The sequence below is a fragment of the Mustela lutreola genome, chromosome 7 (assembly GCF_030435805.1).
Source record: "Mustela lutreola isolate mMusLut2 chromosome 7, mMusLut2.pri, whole genome shotgun sequence".
NCBI classification, from domain to species: Eukaryota; Metazoa; Chordata; class Mammalia; order Carnivora; family Mustelidae; genus Mustela; species Mustela lutreola.
In genome coordinates, this window is record NC_081296.1 from 69,148,453 (window position 1) to 69,170,917 (window position 22,465).

Here is a 22,465-nt window from a genome sequence, read left to right on the forward strand (position 1 = left end):
TACCTATTCACTGGGATTCTGTGATAGCAATACAGCCCTAAGATTAGGAGAATCACTGCATTTGGAGCTGCATTTTGAATCACTGCATTTTGGATGCAATTTCTGAAACCATCTAGCTCATGTTTTAAGGGCTGAGAGGTGAATGGCTCAGCCATTTCTTTAGGTGGTTGAACCTAATCTGCATGGGACAAACAACATGGAACTAAAACCAAGATCAATTGTATCTAGTACAAGAGAGAGAGTATGGGCTGCCCAAGCCCCTGCTGGACCCATTAAAGTCCCTGGCTCAGGGCTCAAAGAAAGGGTTGTAACAGAATGAGACAATTTCCCTAATCATTTTGGAGATCAGTGATTCTCAGAGGCCACATAAGGGCTCTTCAAACCCTCAAAATTATAATCAACTGCAATCCCTTTCTTTGCTCCTTCAAATGACAGCAAGTTATTTAACATATGACTAAGGACTACAATAGTCACTTTGTCCGCCAAGGCAGTTCATTAGAATTATTAACTGATATCCTTGAAACAAAATTTAAGAGTTCTTTGTGTTTTCTGAGAGCTCTAATTAAATTTATTAAGAAGTCTGGCTGCTGTACAATGCTTAATATTACAGAACTCCTAACTGAGCTTTGGAATTCCTGCCATTTGCAAAACAAGATGCTCTATTACCATACATCATCAATAAAGTCTTGACTAGGCTTTGATTTTCAGACTGAGATTCTTGCCTTTTAATTACAAATTACTGCTAATTTCATGTCATCACTATTAATCTGGTTTGCTATGGGTGGTGGTGTGATGCCACCTGAATGTCAAGGATACATAACTGCATCAATAGTAATTCTGGCCTATTATTTTTAAGACATGATACATTGTGATTCAAATATGAAATATTCACACACCAATGGCTAAGGCAGACATGAATATAACTTCTCCATCCAGGGGCATTACATTGGTGGCGTGCAGCTCATGAATTTATGTTATTTGAATAACTTACATCATATTATAGCAAGGTAAGTGTGAACTGTTAATGTTATATTGTAAGGGCCTATTTAGCCAGAGCAGCACCACCTCGGTTGAACAGCCATTTTGTTGTTTATGCAGTAAAATTTAAACTGACACCCCCCCCCAACTTACTTAAAAGCAAGTCTGGGAAACCAGTCCTAGGTAATAAAGCCCAAAGACAAGGGTGGGTCAGTTCAGGTGGAGATAATAGCCTAAATGCAGGGATGAGGTGAGTCATGGGGAGACATCCAATCAGTAGAGCCTGCATACTGTCTCCCTAGCTACCAAGGAGTGCGGGCCCCGCCTTTTGGGCGCCAATTCTGACCAAGGTGATAGGCTAGTTCAAATGTCTACTATAGGGTAAATTGTAGTTCAGTTGGCCACCCGTGTGTGACCTAGCATGACTGTGCAGCTTTCTGTGTTACAATCTCATTCGCCACCTGTGTGTGGCCAGGGTCAACCACATGGTCTTTGTTCTATAAAAGTTAGTCTATGAGGCAGGGAGGGGTTGCCCTCTATTTAAGGGGCGGCCCTGACCGGTTTGTTTGACGGTCTGTTTGATTCTTGATGCTTGGTGCGAAATAAAGCTTTGCTTGACCTTCGCTTTGTATCAGTCTCCCTCCTTTGACCATGGGCCCATTATTGGGGGACCCAACAATATGACATTACTTTATCATATAGAATCATGTGTTTAAGCTCATGCTGTTTTCTTATAAAAGTAACTAACAGGTAATTCATATATGATATTCATAACGAGTACAATGTAACTTGTTTATTGTACTTCTTACCAGTCTTTATCATCCAGATTTTTTTTTAAAGCAATCAGTGAAAGGGAAGAGAAAGATAAAATAAAGTCTGAGAAACACTGCGTTAGTGTGGCATTTATTTTGATTGAGGTAGAGGGGAACAAGTATCAAAAAAGGCTAAGGTGGTGTACTTGTCTCTCTAGTACCCAGGCTTAAACCTGAGCCACAATGCTATTACTTGTTTTGCTGTCTAATAAGATTTCATATAAGATTTGGCTTGCACAAACAAGGGTTCTTCAGTGTTATTTCAGTGAGGATGTGGTCACCTCACTCTAATGCACATATAACAGTGCTTAACGACACATGTATAAAAGATATTTCTAAGAGAATTATTTGTTTATGAAGTTGAAAACAGTTTATTTCAGCTGACAGATGTGCTGACCACAATTCTACAGTAGCACACTGTTAAAAGATACAGGAATAAATGATGATTCTTAGAGTGCTTAAAAAAAAAAAAAAAAGGCTCCTATAGCTTTAAAAAAAAGTTGTGGGGAGATATTCTAGAACATGGTAGAGTATCAAGCTCCAAGCTCTGGGAATTGTTTCTTCTACAATACAACTATTGATCTGGCAAGAACTGCCTGAAGCAACTATTTTGGAACTTGGAATCTAGGTGAACACTTGCAGCATCCACAGGAGGGCTTAACAAAGAAAGAGGCTGGTTAAGTTTCAATGAATTTTGGCTTTTTGTGTTATATGACTACCACCTCCTAACTCCCAGCCCTATAGCAGGTAGCTATGGGGGTGGCTGCCCATAATTCCGGTGTGGCTTGCTGGTGCCATGATGGGTAATAGAGATGATGTCCTCAAAAATCATGCTTGTGGGTTTAGTTCTACCTGGCAGTTTACTGGAAGGCTGACAGAGATACTGGCCATTGTTTCAACCCCTGGACTAAAGTGACTTTCTTTGCAGTGATGGTAGAGGGAATTTAAAGAGACAGGATATTCTTTATATTTTTTTCTTCTCTTCACTTTTCTTGTTGGATACAGAAATTTAAGGAAATCTTGTCAGTTCCTGGCTGACTGCAGAGATAATGGAACAGAGACTTTAGTGGATACACAAAAAGGAACACAGTCTTTGCAAAAAACAAAAACAAAAACAAAAACAGTTTGGAAAAGTCACTAAAGAGACACCTGAAGCCTTTATCAAGCAACAATGACAATTCTTGGGAATGAGGTAGATTTTGATTTACAGAGCCACTACAATAATAAAAATGTCCCATTCTCAACAAAACTAACAGCTTACAAAGAAGCAGAAAAGTATGACCTATTCTCAGTCAAAGCAACACTGAAAAAGAAAAAGTTGGAAAGGCAGCACGTTATAATTTCAAAACTTACTATATAGCCATGGTAATTAAAAGTGTGGTATTAGCATCAGTACAGACAAATAGACCAATGGAATAGACTTTAGAATTTAGAAAGGAACCCAAACATCCATGACCAATTGATTTTCAACATGGGTACCAAGATTATCCAAACTCTTAAAAAATGGTGCTGGGATAATTGGAAACCATATGAAAGAAAGATTGAAGTTGGACCTCCTGTCTTATTCCAGAAATTAACTCAAAACAAATCCACAGTCTAGGAGTACCTGGGTGGCTCAGTCAGTTAAACCTCTGCCTTCACCTCAGGTCACGAGCCCAGGGTCCTGGGATCAAGTTCCATATCAGGCTCTCTGCTCAGCGGGAAGCCTGCTTCTCCCTCTCCCACTCCTCCTGCTTGTTTTCTCTCTCTAATAAATAAAATCTTAAAAAAAAAACCAAACCCCCAAAACAAACCCACAGTCTAAACATAAAGCTAAAACTACAAAACTATTCAAAGAAAACAAAGGGGTAAACCTTCATGACCTCAGATCTGGCAATGGATTTTTAGTTTTGACACCAAAAACACAAGAAACAAACAAAAGAATAGGTAAAATGAACTTAAAAAAAAAAATTTTATTTATTTATTTGACCGAGACACAGCAAGAGAGGGAACACAAGGGGGGAGTGAGAGGGAGAAGCAGGCTTCCGTTGAGCAGGGAGCCCAAAGCGGGGCTCCATCCCAGGACACTGGGATCATGACTTGAGCTGAAGGGAGACGCTTAAGGAATGAGCCACCCAGGTACCCCTAAAATTAACATTTACATATTGAAAACATTATGAAGAATGTGAAAACACAACCTATAGAATGGAAGAAAATATTTGCGAAATAAAAATCTGATAAGTGCTGAATATCCAGATTATACTGAAAGAGAACAGAAGAGGCCATCCCAAAACATGCCACTTTGGCATATTGATTATTTTGAATTAAAGTTACTTAAGAAACAGCAGGTGCAAAAAGGACACTCTGACCATATAAGTCTCCCGTGTGAAGGTATCCTCCCTATACCAGAAGCATAGAAAGTACCCTTACCACCAGAGATAGGGAATTCAAGTTCAAGAAGGCTATATAGGGGCTCCTGGGTGGTTCAGTGGGTTAAAACCTCTGCCTTTGGCTCAGGTCATGATCCCGGGGTTGTGGGATCGAGCCCCGCATTGGGCACTCTGCTGAGTGGGGAGCCTAAGTGGGGAGTGGGGAGTGGGGAGCCTGCTTCCCTCTCTCTCTCTCTCTCTGCCTACTTGTGAACCGCCCCCTCTCTGTCAAACAAATAAAAAATATCTTTAAAAAATTAAAAAGAAAGAAGGCTGTATAAACAAACTCTCTTACTTCTTCATTAATTTGTTACTCCATGCCTAAACCCCTTTGTTTTGTCAAATCTTCACAAAAAACTGTTTCTTTGACTAAAAGATATAAACCCAGTCATTTCTTTGAGTCTTGTATTTCTATGAGCTCCCACATATGCAAAATTAAACTTTTCTCCTCTTAATCTGTCTTATGTCAATTTAATTATTTGGCTAAAGAACCCAGAGGAAAGAAAGGAAGAGTTTTCCTCCCCTTCAATATAGTCTTACAACTCAACAACAAAACAGTCCAATGCAAGAAGGGTAAAGGACTTAAACAGACATTTCTCCAAAGAACTACACAAATGTCCAACAAGGACATGAAAAGATGTTTAACATAAGTGGTCATTAAGAAAATGTGTATCAAACCTCAATGAGCTACCATTTTATACCCACTAGGATAGTTTTCATTTAAAAAATAGAAAACAGGGCGCCTGGTTGGCTCAGTGGTTAGGCCGCTGCCTTCGGCTCAGGTCATGATCTCAGGGTCCTGGGATCGAGTCCCGCATCGGGCTCTCTGCTCAGCAGGGAGCCTGCTTCCCTCTCTCTCTCTCTCTCTGCCTGCCTCTCCGACTACTTGTGATCTCTGTCAAATAAATAAATAAAAATCTTTAAAAAAAAAAAATAAAAAAATAAAAAAATAAAAAATAGAAAACAACAAGTGTTGACAAGGATATGAAAAACAGGAGTCCACTTATATTGTTGATGGGAATATAAACTGGTTTAATTATGGAAAACAGTTTAGTGGCTACTCAAAGATTTAAACACAGAATTATCATAATGACCCAGTAATTCTACTTCTAGGAATATATACCCAAGAGAAATGAAAACATATGTCCACATAGAAACTTGTACATGAATGTTAATGGTAGCATTCTTTTTTTTTTTTAATTTTTAATTTTTTGTTAACGTATAATATATTATTAGCCCCACGGGTACAGGTCTGTGAATCGCCAGGTTTACACACTTCATAGCACTCACCATAGCACATACCCTTCCCAATGTCCACAACCCAACCACCTCTCCCCTACCCCTTTTCCCCTGGCAACCCTCAGTTTGTTTTGTGAGATTAAGAGTCTCTTATGGTTTGTCTCTCTCCCAATCCCATCTTGTTTCATTTTTTCCATCCCTACCCCCCTAGCCTTCCACCCTGCCTCTCAAATTCTTCATATCAGGGAGATCATATTTTGCTCAGCAAAATACCCTCTAATTCCATCCACATCGTTGCAAAAAGCAACATTTCATTTCTTTTGATGGCTGCATAGTATTCCATTGTATATATAACCACATCTTCTTTATCCATTCATCTGTTGATGGACATCTAGGTTCTTTCCATAGTTGGGCTATTGTGGACATTGGGTAGCATTATTCTTAATAGTCAAAAGGAGGAAACAACCTAAAAGCTCATCAATGGATAAACAGATAAACTCTGGTTTATACATACAATGGAATATTGTTATTATTATTTTTAAGGCTTTATTTTTAAATAATCTCTACACCTAACATGGGGCTCAAACTCACAACCCCAAGATCAAGAGCTGCATGATCCACTGACTAAGTCAACCAGGTACCCCTATGGTGGAATATTAATTTAGCCAAGAAAGGACTGAATACATACTACAACACAAATGACCTCAAAAACTATACCAAGTGAAAGAAGCCAGACACAAAAGGTCACACATTATGTGACTCCTTTTATCTGACTCCTTTTCTCAGACTCCAGAATAGGCAGATCCATAGAGACAGGAAGCAGATTACTGGTTACCAGGGGATTGGGAAAGAGGGAAAAGGGAAGTGATTACTTAGTGGATACAAGGATTTCTCTGGCGTGATGAAAAAGTTTTGAAACTAGAGAGAGGTGGTGGTTGCACAACACTGTGAATACACTAAACAGCACTGAATTGTACTCATCACTAATTTATCATCATTAATTGTTTGTTTTATGGTTCTCACCTCAATAATAAGAAAGAAACTGACAACCACTGTTATAGAGGATGCTCAGTGGTCACTTTAAAAAAAGTTTGCTAGTGGTGATACATATCAATTGCAAGCTTAAAAATTTTTTAGAAATATATTTCTTCTTACCTGAAATGAGAAGCTTGATTTAGGAGGCAGCTATAGTCATCAGGAAGCTCTATCAAACTATTTCTTTTTCTAGGGTATCTAGAAACATAATTTGAAAGACAATTTTACTTCTGAGTAAATAAGCCCATGTTAAAAAAAAATTGACCAAGTAATAGAAGGACAAGTATTTTAAAAATAACAAAAGGATCCATACTTGAAACCCACAGTAATTCCTCCTGTTGACTACATTAAATCCAAGTTTTTTGGCCTAGAATTTCAAATTTTTCATCATCTGGTTTCCTTTCCAAACTCAAATCCCACTATTTCCTAAGACTAAATGTTCTAGCCAAATTTCCATGATAGCTAGGAAGGTAACATAAAGATGTTGTTAAGAACACAGACTTCATGACTAATACATAGGCACTCCTCATTAAATGTAGGAGGCAGAGAGAGAGAGATAGAAAGATGGAGGAACACAGAAAAAAGGACTATAAAGTGAAAAAAAAAAAAACCCACAAAAAAACTCACAGATTTCATCTGAAATCAGATAAACCTCGCTACAAATCCTAAATTCTTATACCTGACAAGTCACTGAACTTTAGCCTATATTTCCTGGTCTGTAAATAGAGGATGGATATATTATCCTTTCTCAGTCATAAGATATATCATCAATTTAATAACACATTTCTGAGGTGATGGGGGGAGAAAAATATAAAGACTCATGCTGATTTAAGAAATGTTAAATATAAATAATAGTATGGAAGAAGCTCACAGCTATTGAGGACTTAATAAGATCTTGAAGTGGAATATAAAATACTTAGTACTTGATAACATGTTTGCAAATATTATTATTCATTCTTACCATACAATACAGATACGATAAAAGCCTTACACATATGCCCTGGAAACGTCATGTGAATCATGTGGAAATTCTATCCTCAAATCCCAATCACCTTAAATTCTTTATTATTATTATTATTATTATTATTATTATTAGAGAGAAAGGGAAAGTGGGAGAGATCACAGAGGTAGCAGACTCACTGCTGAGGGTGGAGACCCTGATGTGGGGCTTGATTCTAGGACCCCGAGATCATGATCCAAGCTGAAGGCAGACACTGAACAGCGGAGCCACCCAGGTGACCCCCAATTAACTTAAATTCTCTAATTCCTTCTATGTTCAGCTAAAAATTATCTCCTCTAAGACTAACTGTGTATCATTAAGAATATTTTACTCTTTAAATTTCTATAGCATTAACAGTATATTCATACATATACTATTTAATTTTATGTCTTTAGTTTATGTACATAATTAGATTATAAATTACCCACGACCAAAAAGCTGTATGTGTTAGGTCTTTTAACTCTCCCAAAGTATTTTAGCACCATGCTGAGGAAATAGTAGGTGTCTAAAAGGCACACAATGAACTGAAATAAAGGAAAAACTGTGTGAGATTAACAGTTTTAAAACATGTACTCATCTTTTAAACTTTTCTCTCTATTCTCTTTTCTTGGTGATGTGAATACTACTGTATACTGTATACTACTGTATACTACTGTATCGAACTTAAGCTGGATCTGTAATCTCTAAATCACTAAAGTTGGGTTAAGGAGCAGGTAGAATATGGGGAAGGAAGTTTGAGGGGTAAGAAAGATGAGAAAAGAAGGTGGCAAATACTCATTGTGTCACAATGTTTGGTTTAGCCATGAGAAAACAGTTACTGATGTCAGCATGTAAGGTTGGGGGTCAATTCCTCTGCTTGTTTACTGATGCAATTCAACTGGAATAAAAATTAGACACATATATAACATAAAAAGGCCTTGGAGAGGATACAAAGAAAATAAGCATGCAGTCTGGGCCCTGAGTTTATTGTTGAGTGCTTTGTAGTGCTGGCAGGCACACATGCACACACATCTGAGAGCATATTACTAGAGCAGACTTGCAGGAGGAGGTCACATTTGAATTAGTCTTTGAGGAAGAGGTGGATTCTGATTAAGCTGTAACAGTTGGGGGCTGAGGAACAGTTTTGTTGGGTAGTCTTTAAGTATATAGATCAGAAGGGAAGGGGAAGAGGGAACAGTTCTATTTATATCTTACTCTATTCTCAAAAGGAAAAAAGTGGAGTGTTGTAATACTGTTACTATTTTTTTATTTTAATAAACTGGCAGCTCCAAAATGCCCTCTCCTCCTGTGCCTTTTAATAAGTATTAGAGCTTAAGGAAGAGGAGCTAGTGGAATAAAACAATTTAAGAGGGAAAGGATAGCCACTCCAAGAAAAAAATCAGTTGTAGGAAGAATCCAATTTCTGGCAAAGACTTAAAAGAAACATAGGGAAACAATGTACTGAGTGAGAATGAAGAAGAAAGACGACTGCATGTTCCACAAAGCAACTACTTTTGGAAACACAACCTGTAGATGGGGGGAAAAGATTGAGAAGGAAAACCAACCTGACTACAGTGCTTTTTTGCTTCAAACAGTTTAGTAATGCAGGATCTGCACACCACCTATATGGGGAGCCAAGAGAAAAGAAAACAGGTCGTCACTACTTCAGCACAGTCTTCATCCATGAGCCACCCACTCCAAATCCTTCTGTCCCTTCTTCCCATGTTGCCTCTGTTAGACTTCTCTGTCACATCTTATCTCTTGGCTTTTCTTTCCTTCATTTTTGTGCCTGTTTATTTCCCCCCTTTCTTTTATTCACCTCTTTTAAATTTAATTAATTAATTTATTTGAAGATTTTATTTGTTTATTTGAGAGAAAAAGAGAGAGAGAGAGAGACAGAGATAGCAAGATAGAGCACAGGCAGGAAGAAGAGGGAGAAGCAGGCTCCTGAGCAGGAGCCTGATATGGGGTTCAATGCTAGGACTCTAGGATCATGACCTGAGCTGAAGGCAGATGCCTAACTGACTGAGCCACCCAAATGCCCCATTCATCTTTTTTTAAAAGGGCTAATCAATCAAGGTCTTGCTAGAAAAACAGAAACCATTCTGAAAAAGGAATTTAAAACCAGGAATTGGTAATAAAGATGACAGAAGGGCTGGGAACCCAACCTTTTTTGCCAAAAAAAAGCAAGGCAATCCAAAGATCAGCCAATAATAGTAAGCCACCACTTCTCCCAGGCTGGAGGAAAAAAAGGAAGTTGGGGTATTATTACCCCGCTGGGGTCAGTGGTGGATTCTGGCAAGAAATGGCCGCTGCGGGGAAGAGGAGTACAAGAAATGGTAATCATGGTGGGACAAGTGGAAAGTCCAGCTGCCATGGCTGCTGGACTTCTCTCTAACTCACTGAATGTGTGAATTAGGAATCTCCTATTTTTTTTTTGTTAACCCACTTCAATCAAGTCTAATCAATCTAGAAACTTAGCATATAATTTTAATTTAAAATTTCTAAACTATATAATGACCCATCAATGATATTTTACTCTTATAGTACCTCTGGAGGAGGGGTCTTACAGTATCCCAATATTCCTGAAAAAGTAGGAACAAATTTGTGGGTAAAGACAGATAGCTACAGAGTGCACCGTACTCTCCTTCTGCAGAATCTGCAAGAGAATAAAAATACATTTAATAAACACATTATTCTTACCTGGTCAACCTATGGATAGAGTTCTTCATTGTTTATGTTCATTTCTATACTCCATAAAACTTGGAGACAAGCCACAGTGATCCTTTCAAAATGCAAATCTGATTCATTCTCCTGATGAGGTTTATCCAATGCCACTCCACCACAAGGCAAAAAACACAAAGTCCTTATCGTGGCAATAAAGGCCCTTCCTAAGCTGTCCCTGGCTGCCTCTTGAACCTCATGTAAGAGATGAGGTTCATCTCTTGTACTTGAGCTTATAAAGGGGTTCACCCTCACCCTGTTCATTATGTTTCAGCTACACTCATCTTTTTATTATTCTTTGATATGTCAAGCAAAGCTTTGCATTTAGTGTTCCTTCTGCTTAGGAATACTTTTCCTTCAACTCTCTGTCCAGTTCAACCCCATCTTTATTTCAATGTCTCTTTGCTCAATGTGTCCTCAAAGAGAAGTCTTCCATGACTATCTATGAAACATATTATTCCAGCCCAGCACTCTCTATCCCCTTGACCTGCTTTATTTTTCTTGGTTGCACTCATCACCACTTACATATATCTGTTTGTATACATTTAGTCTCCTCCCAATAAAAGACTTAATCTTACTCACTGTTGTATTATAGCACCAACTAGATAAATTAATACATGCTTTTCTAAATGGAAACAACAGATCTGTATGGGCAACTACTTGGAAAGTAGCCCCCCATTTACAGGCATATCATGGAGATAATTGTGGGTTTGGTTCCAGACCACCACAATAAAGCCAGCATTGCAGTGAAGCAAGTCAAGTGAATTTCCGGTTTCCCAGGGCATATTAAAGTTATGTTTCTACTAGACTGTAGTCTATTTAGTATGCAATAGCATTAGGTCTAAAACAACAAGGTACAGACATAAATAAAAAAATACTGCTAAAAATGCTAACCATCATCTGAGCTTTCAGCTAGTCATAATCAATCACCACAGGTCACACTCACAAATACAATAATGAAAAAATTTGAACTATTGCAAGAATAATCATAATGTGACACAGACATGAAGTGAGCAAATGCTGTTGGAAAAATGGTGCTGACAGACTTGCTTACCACACACTTGCCACAAACCTCTAATTTGTAAAAAACACAGTATCTGCAAAGCAAAGTCATGCACAATAAAACAAGGTATGCCTGTATATAGAGCCATAACAAACCTAGATCAAGTAAGCCCTACTGAACTGAGTTCAAGAAAAAGCTGAGAGCCAATAAAGCTGAGCTGTTCAGCTTAATCTCAACAGACAAAAGCACAACTCTGAACAATTCTGGTGATGCTTACAAAATATACAAATGTTCTGAATTTTACCTACACAAAGCTACAAGGAAGTCTTGTCTACTTTAATCTAGATTAAAGGCAAGTAAAAAAAGGACATGATTGTTACTCAGATAATGTGTGTCCTTGGTTTGTTCCAACAGGAGTCTCCTCGCAGCACTTTAGTTCTTTTATAAGTCATATGTTCAAAATTCAAATAACAGAGTATACAGAAATGTTTTCCCTCTACTTAGCTAAAATATTCTCTTCCCTAAAGGTACCAATGTTTCTAATTTTTTGCATATCCTTTCTGAAATATTTTGTGTGCATTTTATAAGCTCAAATACATAAACTAGACCTAGAGAGGAACCATGAGTAGGTTTTGCATAGTATGAGGCTAATCTCATTTTTGGTCTCACTTTTAACCTAAACCACAGCAGGCGCACATATGCTAGGAGTGAGCACTGACTGAAGAGACAGGGGATAGACAAGTGGTTTTGCCTGTCCCCACTTTATATTTCTGAGGTTGAAGATAAGGGGAAAAAATCCCTTATTTACTACTCTGAGATTTCATCTTCCTACTTACTGGTTAGCAGTTCTTCAGGTGGAGTTATTCCAAGTAAATAATGGAAAAACAATGCAGCACAGCGAAGGTAAGGGGTGATGCCATTCTTCAGTGAGGCCCACAAATACCAGCCAGGAACACCACAGCCAATGCAGCTAAGAGGCAATAATTCCAGAAAAGAACAGAATAGTAATCAGACTAAAATTCTAGACACATCCTCTTTTAAAAAACATTGCTAAATATTTAAATATTTTTTTATCCATTTAATACAAAACATTTAACTGGCAGTAGCTTTCATCTTAAAACCTAAAAGTTTCCTAAAGAAAACCATAAATCTTGCATCTTTTACCATGTAGATTTCTAAAGCAAATAACTACTATCTTCATTTTTTATAAGAGTGAAGATATGTCCAAACTTGTCTCAGTCTCAGAAACAAATGGGTACCTGTTATTTCAAAAGCCCTTAACTGATTTTTAAAAACTGGAATTAAAATTGTTCGAAAGTTACTCTGCCAAACAAGTGACCTAAGAGGTGGAATTATTTTTATTTTTTTAAAGATTTTACTTATTTATTTGAGAAAGAGAGAGAGAGAACATGAGCGGGGGGTGGGAGGCAAAGGGAGAGAGAGAGAGAAGCAGACTCCTCTTTGAGGGGGAAGCCCAGACGTGGGGCTCAATCCTATGACCAGAGCCAAAGGTAGACACCCAACTGACTGAGCCACCCAGGCGCCCGTAATAGGTTGAATTATTAAAACAACACTCAAATAGGCTGGACCAAAGGACTGCTACTCACCCATTTGTGTATTGAGAAACTTCTGCCAAGAAAGAAGATGCAGAACGAGCCTCTTCACTCTCTTCTTGAACTTGAGCAAGGGGAAGTTCTGAAAAAGAAATTCTGAAAGATCAATCTATGAATATGCTATTCAATGTATAAATTAGACTTCAATTTCATGGTTCCAGGATAATAAACAATGTCAGCTCAACTGAGGTTCTTTTCCTTGTTCTCGATCTAAATAGCTGATTTTAAAGATTAAAACTGTTAAGTAAACTTTATCAGAGTATTAGGTGGAGACATAAATAGGGCAGAATCACATGGATGTTTAACAAATATGTGATTTTGCCCTATTTATGTCTCCACCTAATATTCTGATAAAGTTTACTTTATCATATAATATCACATCATATAATATGACCAAGTAAATAAATCAGTGGTCATCTGCTCTGGGTTCCTAGGAGTCTTAGGTAACAGGTAGAAATTCAGCCTCTAGAAAGGGAAGTACATTGCTGTCCTGACTTTATGCTCAAGCAATGAAACACATTAAAAAGAAACTTCTAAGGTAATTTTTCTCCATTAATCTGTCCTTAAGGAGAACCATCCTAAACCTCTCCAGCAATTGCTAACTCACCCAACTTATGTTAAAACTCTGGGTAAGCACTTAAATTCTCTGAACTTTAGTTTTACTATATTAAAAGGGGGACAAAAATGCCAACCTTGTAGTTCAATGTGACAGATGGTTACAGCTCATTTGAATAGTGTTCTCTTTAAAAATGCTTTTTTTAAAAATACACATTAATTCATCTCAAAGACAACAACTAAAATTACCCCGAGTCTCTTACTTTGGTTCTATTGCTAGTTTTTCTCCTTTCCAATTAGGCTCTCTTAAGGAAATATATACTTTTAAAATATATTTTTTATTTTTTTAGAGGATATAAATGAGTTTTTAAAAAACATTTTATTTATTTGACAGTGAGAGAAACAGAAAGAGATAGAGCGTGAACAGGGGGAGCAGCAGAGGGAGAAGGAAAAGCCGACTCCTTGTTGAGCAGAGAGCCCAACACGGGACTTGATCCTAGGACACTGGGATCATGACCTCAGCCAAAGCTTGACAGACTGCATCACCCATGCACCCCAAGAAATACACACTTTTTTATTGTTTTATTTTTATTATTTTTTAAAGATTTTATTTATTTATTTGACAGACAGAGATTATAAGTAGGCAGAAAGGCAGGCAGAGAGAGAGAGGGGGGAAGCAGGCTCCCCGCTGAGCAGAGAGCCCGATGTGGGGCTCAATCCCAGGACCCTGAGATCATGACCTGAGCTGAAGGCAGAGGCTTTAACCCACTGAGCCACCCAGGCACCCAATACACACTTTTTTTTTTTTTTTTAAAGATTTTATTTATTTATTTGACAGAGATCACAAGTAGGCATAGAGGCACAGAGGCAGGCAGAGAGAGAGAGGAGGAAGCAGGCTCCCTGCCAAGCAGAGAGCCCGATGCGGGACTCGATCCCAGGACCCTGAGATCATGACCCGAGCCGAAGGCAGCGGCTTAACCCACTGAGCCACCCAGGCGCCCCCCAATACACACTTTTTTAAAAAGAGGAAAATACATTATCGTATTGATATTTCCAATTTAAATATAATAGTTCAATATCTGTACATGACTGAGGTAAATTTTATATGCAATGAAATATACAAATATTAAAAATACCACTTGATGAGTTTTGACAAATGCAAACACCCATGTACAAAATTTTTTTTTAGTTAATAAATTTTCTTTTCTTTTTTTTTTTTAAAGATTTTATTTATTTATTTGACAGACAGAGATCACAAGTAGGCAGAGAGGCAGGCAGAGAGAGAAGGGAAGAAGCAGGCTCCCTGCCAAGCAGAGAGCCCTATGCGGGGCTCGATCCCAGAACCCTGAGATCATGGCCTGAGCCGAAGGCAGAGGCTTTAACCCACTGAGCCACCCAGGTGCCCCAATAAATTTTATTTTCTTAAAGCAATTTTAGCTTGATTACAGAACTGAGAGGAAAGCACAGAGTTCCCATATACTCGCTGTCCCCACACATCCATCATTATCCCTGACTATTGACATCTAGTACTAGAGTGGTACATTTGTTACAATCAATGAACCTCTACTGACACATCATTATTATCCAAAGTCCACAGTTACCATTAGGATTCATTCCTGGTGTTGTACATTCCACAGGTTTTCACAAATATATAATAACATGTATCCACTATTATAGCATCATACAGAGTAGTTTCACTGCCCTAAAAATACTCTCTGCTCTGCCCATTCACACAACTTTCTCCTCTAACTTCTGGCAATTGTGGATACTTTTACAGTTTTCAAAGCTTTGCCTTTTCCAGAAGTCATATACATATAACCCTTGAACAACACTGGGGGCGAAGGGTGCCAAACCCTGGCACAGTCAAAAACCTACCCATACCTTGTGACACTCTAAAAACCTTACCAACAGGCTACTATTGACAGGAAAACATATTTTGTATATGTATTTTATATATATATATATATGCATGCTACATGTTGTGTATTTTATATGTTATATGCTGTATTCTTAGAATAAAGCTAGAGAAAAGAAAATTTAAGAAAATCGTAAGAAAAAATACATTTATAGTACTATACTGTATTTATTAATAAAAGAAAAACCCATATGAGTAGACCCTCTCAGTTCAAACTTGTGTCATTCAAGGGTCTATTATGGTTGGAATCACACAGTATGCAGCCTTTTCAGATTTGCTTCTTTCATGAAGTATCACACATTTAAGCATAGGCCTGTTCATTGTTTGAAGGCTTGTTTCTTTCTGCACTGAAAAATATTCCATTGCTTGGATGTACAACAGTTTATTTATTCATTCACCCACCGAAGAACATGTGGTTGCTTCCAAATCTTGGAAATTATGAATAAAGCTGCTACAAACATCTGTGTGTAGGTTTCTGTACGGACACAGGTTTTCAGTTCATTTGGGTAGATGACTGCTGCATCATATGGTAGGAGTAGTTTAGTATTGTAAGAAAGTGCCAAACTGTATCTCAAAATGGCACAGAATTCCTTTCAGCAATGAGTGAGAATTCCTGTTGCTCTACATCCTCACCAGTACTGAGCATTGTCAGTGTTTTGGATTTTAACTATTCTAATAGATGAGTAATGCTATCTCATTTTAATTTGCAATTCCCTAATGACTTGTGATATTGAACATCTTTTCATATGCTTACTTGCCATCTGTAGATCATCTTTAGTGAGGTGTCTTTTGCTTATTTTTATCTTATTATTAACATACAGTGTATTATTTGTATCAGGGGTACAGGTCTGTGAATCATTAGTCTTACACAATTCAAAGCACTCACCATAGCACATACCCGCCCCAATGTCCATCACCCAGCCACCCTATCTCTCTCCCCACTCCCCACCAACCCTCAGTTTGTTTCCTGAGATTAAGAGTCTCTTATGGGGGGCGCCTGGGTGGCTCAGTGGGTTAGGCAGCTGCCTTCGGCTCAAGTCATGGTCTCAGGGTCCTGGGATCGAGTCCCGCATCGGGCTCTCTGCTCAGCAGGGAGCCTGCTTCCTCCTCTCTCTCTCTCTGCCTACTTGTGCTCTCTTGCTGTCAAATAAATAAATAAAAGCTTTAAAAAAAAAAAAAAAAAAGAGTCTCTTATGGGTTGTCTCCCTCCCCGGTACCATCTTGTTTCATTTTTATCTCCCTTCTCCCTACGAACCCCTGCCCTGCCTCTCAAATTCCTCATATCAGAGGGATCATATGATAATTGTCTTTCTCTGATTGACTTATTTTGCTTAGCATAATACCCTCTAGTTCCATCCACATCATTGCAGATGGCAAGATTTCATTTTTCTTGATGGCTGCATAATATTCCATTGTATATATATATACACCACATCTTAAAAAAATTTTTTTTTAAAAGACTTTATTTATTTGTCAGGCAGAGATCACAAGTAGGCAGAAAGGCAAGCAGAGGGGGGGGGGGGAAGCAGGCTCCCCATTGAGCAGAGAGCACCATGTGGGGCTCAATCCCAGGATTCTGAGATCATGACCTGAGCTGAAGGCAGAGGCTTAACCCACCGAGCCATCCCTTCTTCTTTATCTACTCATCTGTTGATGGACATCTAGGTTCCTTCCACAGTTTGGCTACCATGGACACTGCTGCTATAAACATTGGGGTGCACGTGCCCCTCGGATCATGACATTTGTATCTTTAGGGTAAATACTCAGTAGAGCGATTGCTAAGTTGTAGGGTAGCTCAATTTTCAACTTTTTGAGGAATCTTCATGCTATTTTCCAGAGTGGCTGTACCAGCTTGCATTCCCACCAACAGTGTAGGAGGGATCCCCTTTCTCCGCATCCTCTCCAACATCTGTTGTATCCTGACTTGTAATTTTAGCCATTCTGACTGGTGTGAGGTGGTATCTCACTGTGGTTTTGATTTGTATTTCCCTGATGCCAAGTGATGTTGAGCACTTTTTCATGTGTCTTTTGGCCATTTGGATGTCTTCTTTGCAGAAATGTCTGTTCATGTCTTCTGCCTATTTCTTGATTGGATTATTTGTTCTTTGGGTGTTGAGTTTGATAAGTTCTTTATAGATTTCGGAGACTAGCCCTTTATCTGATATGTCATTTGCAAATATCTTTTCTCATTCTGTCCTTTTTTGGCTTTGTTTTGTTTTTGTTGACTGTTTCCTTCGCTGTGCAAAAGGTGTTGATCTTGATGAAGTCCCAAGAGTTCATTTTTGCCCTTGCTTCCCTTGCCTTTGTTAATGTGTCTAGGAAGAAGTTGTTGCGGCTGAGGTTGAAGAGGTCACTGCCTGTGTTCTCCTTAAGGATTTTGATGGATTCCTGTCTCATGTTGAGGTTTTTCATCCATTTTGAGTCTATTTTAGTGTGTGGTGTAAGGAAATGGTCCAGCTTCATTCTTCTGCATGTGGCTGTTCAATTTTCCCAACACCATTTGTTAATGAGACTGTCTTTTTTCCATTGGATATTCTTTTCTGCTTTGTCGAAGATCAGTTGACCATACAGTTGAGGGTCCATTTCTGGGCTCTCTATTCTGTTCCACTGATCTGTGTTTCTGTTTTTATGTCAGTACCACACTGTCTTGATGATTACAGATTTGTAATAGAGCTTGAAGTCTGGAATTGTGATGCTGCCAACTTTGGTTTTCTTTTTCAATATTCCTCTGGCTATTCAGGGTCTTTTCTGGTTCCATATAAATTTTAGGATTATTTTTTCCATTTCTTTGAAAAAAAAAAAAAGGATGGTATTTTGATAGGGATTGCATTAAATGTGTAGATTACTTTAGATGGCATAGACATTTTCACAATATTTGTTCTTTCAATCCATGAGCATGGAATATTTTTCCATTTCTTTGTGTCTTCCTCAATTTCTTTCATGAATACTTTATAGTTTTCTGAGTACAGATTCTTTGCCTCCTTGGTTAGGTTTATTCCTAAGATAACCTATCTTAAGGTTTTGGGTGTCCTTTGTTTATTTTTAATCAGGTTGTTTATTTTCTTATTGTTGAATTAACAGTTCTCTGTATATTTTATAGAACAGTTTATTCAGATGTGTCTTTTGCAAATATTTTCTCTTAGTCTGTGGCTTGTCTTTTCATTCTCAACACTGTCCATTGCAGAACAGAAGTTTTTAATTGTAATGAAGTCCAGCTTATTATTTCTTTAATGGATTTTACCTTTGGCCTTGTATCTAAAAAGTCACTGCATACCCCACGGTCATCTAGGTTTTCTCCTACACATTCTCTTCTAATAGTTTTATATTTTACATTCAGGCATATCAACCATTTTTTCTTTAGTGAACCATTTTTAGTTAACTTCCACAAAGGTTGTAAGATGTGTGTCTCTGTCTTATATGTGGGTGTCCAGTTGTTACAGCAACATTTGTTGAAAATCACGTTATCTCGGCTCTATTTGTCTTTGTTCCTTCATCAAAGATCAATTAACTATATTTATGTATACAGATTTTTTTGGGCTCTCTATGCTGGTCCACTAATCTACTGGTCTGTTTTTTTCAGTCTTGATTCCAGTAGGTTTAGAGTAAGTTCTGAAGTCAGGTAATGTCAGTCCTCTAACTTTGTTCTTCCCCTTCAGTACTGAGTTGGCTATGCTGGATCTTTCTCCTTTTCATATAAACTGTAGAATCAGTTTGTCAATATCCACATAATAACTTGCTGGAATTTTGACTGGGAAATTATCGGGTTTTTACTTAACTTTTCTGAATTTATTCTTTTAAGTTTTTAGTTTTAATTCCATTATAGTTAACATAGAGTATTGTAGTAGTTCCAGAGGTACAATACAGTGATTCAACAATTCTATACCTTGTAAGTGTACTTTCAATCTCCTTCACCTATTTCACCCATTCCCCCACACACCTCCCCTCTGATATACTTTATTATTTTTTTTTAAAGATCTTATTTATTTGAGAGAGAGAGCACTTCCCTTCAAGGGCAAGGGTAGAGGGAGAAGCGGACTCCCTTTTGAACTGGGAGGCTGACACAGGATTCTGGGATCATGACCTGAGCTGAAGGCAGATACTTAACCGACTGAGCCACCCATGTACCCCTTTATTTTATTTTTCAAGTTTTATTTATTTAAGTAATCTCTACCCTCCCATGTGGGGCTTGAAGTCATGATCAAGAGTCACATGCTCTTACGACTGAGCCAGTAAGGGTGCCCCTGAAATGCTTTATTTTAAATTAGTACCCTCAGTTAATTTTTTTCCAAAAAGAACATCTTTTACTTGAAGCATACTTCAGAATGCACAGTTCTGAATTAATTCTTAAGTCTCCTCTTTCCTACACTGAAAATCTTGGGTCCCAGTGACATTTACACAAATACTTAACTTGGTTTATCCTAAAAATTACCTAAAATAATTTCAAAATAACAATACTAGTACTTAGTACCATTTTGTACCACTAATATGAATTTAGTTTAACGATTTTTTTGTTAGTTCTTTTATTGTCAGAATATATCCTATTGGGGAAGTACAGTTGAAATACTGTGTTTTAGGGGTGCCTGGGAGGCTCATTCATATGCCTTCATATGCCTTCAGCTCAGGTCATGATCCTGGGGTCCTGGGATTGGGTCTCATGTAGGACTCCCTACTCAGTAGGGAGTCTGTTTGTCCCTCTCCCTCTAGCCCTCCCCATGCTTGTGTGTTCTCTCTCCCAAATAAATAAATAGAATTTTAGGGAAAAAAAAAAAAAAAACCAATTACATTAAAAAGACACTTATAGGAGTCTTTGCTCAAATCCCTGACTCTCTACCTTATCTAGAGGCAACCCTTCAGTTTTTGGTTTATATTTCTTTTGTTTCATTTATAAAAAATATAAGCAAATATGAATATATGTAAGCACATATATGGATACATATACCTAAAATACCTTACACAAAGACATTATACTACAACTACTGTTCTGCACCCTACTTTTTTCACTCTTAATAAGTATCTCCTAGAGATTACTTCTTCAGTAGATCTTGCTCATTCCTTTGTATGGCTGCAGAAAATTCCATTATATGCATATACCACAGGATATTCAACCAATCTCTGGGGTTTTTATTATTCCAAATAATACCACAAATGAATAATCATGTGCATATATCCTTTCATATTTTTGCCAGTATGGCTTTGGGACAGATTCTTAGAAGTAGAGTTGGTAGGTTAATGAATAAATGTGTATTTAGTTTTGTTAGACGTTGTTCTAAAGTCACTTTAATTATTTATTTTCTAAATTACCTGAATTTTCAGGAGCCCTTCTTTTTTTTTTTAAAGATTTTATTAATTGTTTGAAAGACAGAGATCACAAGTAGGCAGAGAGGCCAGCAGAAAGAAGGGGGAAGTAGGTTATCTCCTGAGTAGAAAACCCAATGCGGGGCTCAATCCCAGGACCTCAGGATCATGACCTGAGCTGAAGGCAGAGGCTTTAACCCACTGAGCCATCCAGGTGCCCCAGGAGTTGTCTTTGATCACTGACAGCCTGGTAGCAGACTTTACTTTCTACTAAGAGCAGAGTCTAAGAGAATAACTACATCATGATTCCATGATACTCAGGTATCTGTGAGTGCACATTTGTCCAAAAAACATTTAATGAATACTTATTTGGACTTTAACTTTATGAGAAAAGATTTTAAAATCTGAATGTTCTCTACTCAAGAAACTAGCAGGGGGGAAGGAGTAGCGAGAAAGGAGAACCAGGGAAAGAAGCAGAACAGCACAGAATTATAAAATAAGATACTATGTGACAAATGCTATAAAACATTCTATTATCATTCTAGCTGGAGGAATCAAAAATGGTTTCATAAACAGGCTTATCAAAATTATTTACCAGGGACAAATGTCGGAGGGACTAATCCCCAACCCTGAAATTAGGAAATCTGAAAAAGGGTACAGCAGCCACAAGTTAGAGAATCAAGTGGTTTAGCTAATTTATCCCTTTCATAGCTCTTCTTTTTATTTAAATAGCATCCATAAGGAAACAAATGATCATTCCACAAGAGATATAACACAGAATTTAGAATCTAGGCACTTGGGGGCTCAGTTGGTTAAGCGACTGCCTTCAGCTCAGGTCATGATCCTGGAGTCCTGGGATCGAGTCCCACATTGGGCTACCTGCTCAGCGGGGAGTCTGCTTCTCCCTCTGACCTCTCCCCTCTCACGCTTTCTCTCTCAAATAAATAAATAAAATCTTAAAAAAAAATACACATATAAGTATATATACATGATTAATCACAAGCAAAATGAATTTTGCCAACAAACCACGGGTAATTATTATTTACAGTTAACAACTGATGGGAGCTTTACCTGTGTCTATAGTAAGAAGGATCTGAAGCATGTGTGCCATTGTGATCAAATGGAAGAGATAAAGGTGGGTATAAGAAGAACTAATTGATGACGGCTGCAGATCAACAGTGTCCTCCCAATACAAGGATGGGAATGCTAACACAGCACCAACCTATGAGAGAAAATGGACATCAACATGTGTGACAACAAACATCAGCATGGGCTAATCTTATAACCAAATATATCAGATACTGTAGGGTGTTCGTGTGTTTTTTTAATAACCACCATATTTTTCCTAATTATTCAACAGAATATCTTAAAATATAGTGTACCATAAATGGAGAACAAAAGTCATCACCAAATAGGTTACCCCTTTCCTGAAACTTCTTATTCTAGGAGTGGTCTCAATTCTCTCTGTGGCTCAGAAGACTCAACATTACAGTAACTTGGGGAGCTCTTAAAATAACACTGTTTCACAGCCCAATCCAATCAAATCAGAATCTTAGGGTATAGGGCCAAGTTACTGGCATTCTTCTCGAAGTTTTCCTAAAGATTCCAAAAAATAAGAATGACCACCACCGGGCAGAGTTCTGGACAATGAGAGGTGAATAATGGCTAACCCATATTCACAAACTCCATGCTCCCAACCTTATCAATGATCTCTCTAGAGAACTCATTTTGAAGGAATGGGGTCACTGCCGGGAGGGAAAACCTCTCCAAGAAATTCACAGAACAGGGGTGCTTGGATGGTTCAGATGGTTAAGTGTCTGCCTTCAGCACAGGTCATGATCCCAGAGTCCTCCTGCTAAGCAGGGAACCCACTTCTCCCTCTTCTTCTGCCTCTGGCTCTCCTGCTTGG

General features: G+C 38.0%; 1 protein-coding gene across 3 annotated transcripts in view; it reads right to left on the reverse strand.

Moving 5' to 3' along the window:
- Positions 1-22,465, reverse strand: part of UBR1 (ubiquitin protein ligase E3 component n-recognin 1) — a 145,418-nt gene that overhangs the window by 5,962 nt on the left and 116,991 nt on the right. For 2 of the 3 annotated variants that reach the window (XM_059181310.1, XM_059181309.1), the window contains exons 39-44: positions 21,628-21,778; positions 12,786-12,873; positions 12,015-12,148; positions 10,002-10,110; positions 9,017-9,073; positions 6,593-6,670 (exon numbers count right to left, since the gene is read on the reverse strand). In XM_059181310.1, the coding sequence (XP_059037293.1) occupies positions 6,593-6,670; positions 9,017-9,073; positions 10,002-10,110; positions 12,015-12,148; positions 12,786-12,873; positions 21,628-21,778 (617 nt within the window). Of the gene's footprint in view, positions 1-6,591; positions 6,671-9,016; positions 9,074-10,001; positions 10,111-10,154; positions 10,289-12,014; positions 12,149-12,785; positions 12,874-21,627; positions 21,779-22,465 lie in introns of those variants that run through there. The other variant, XR_009355532.1, reaches the window with a different exon arrangement.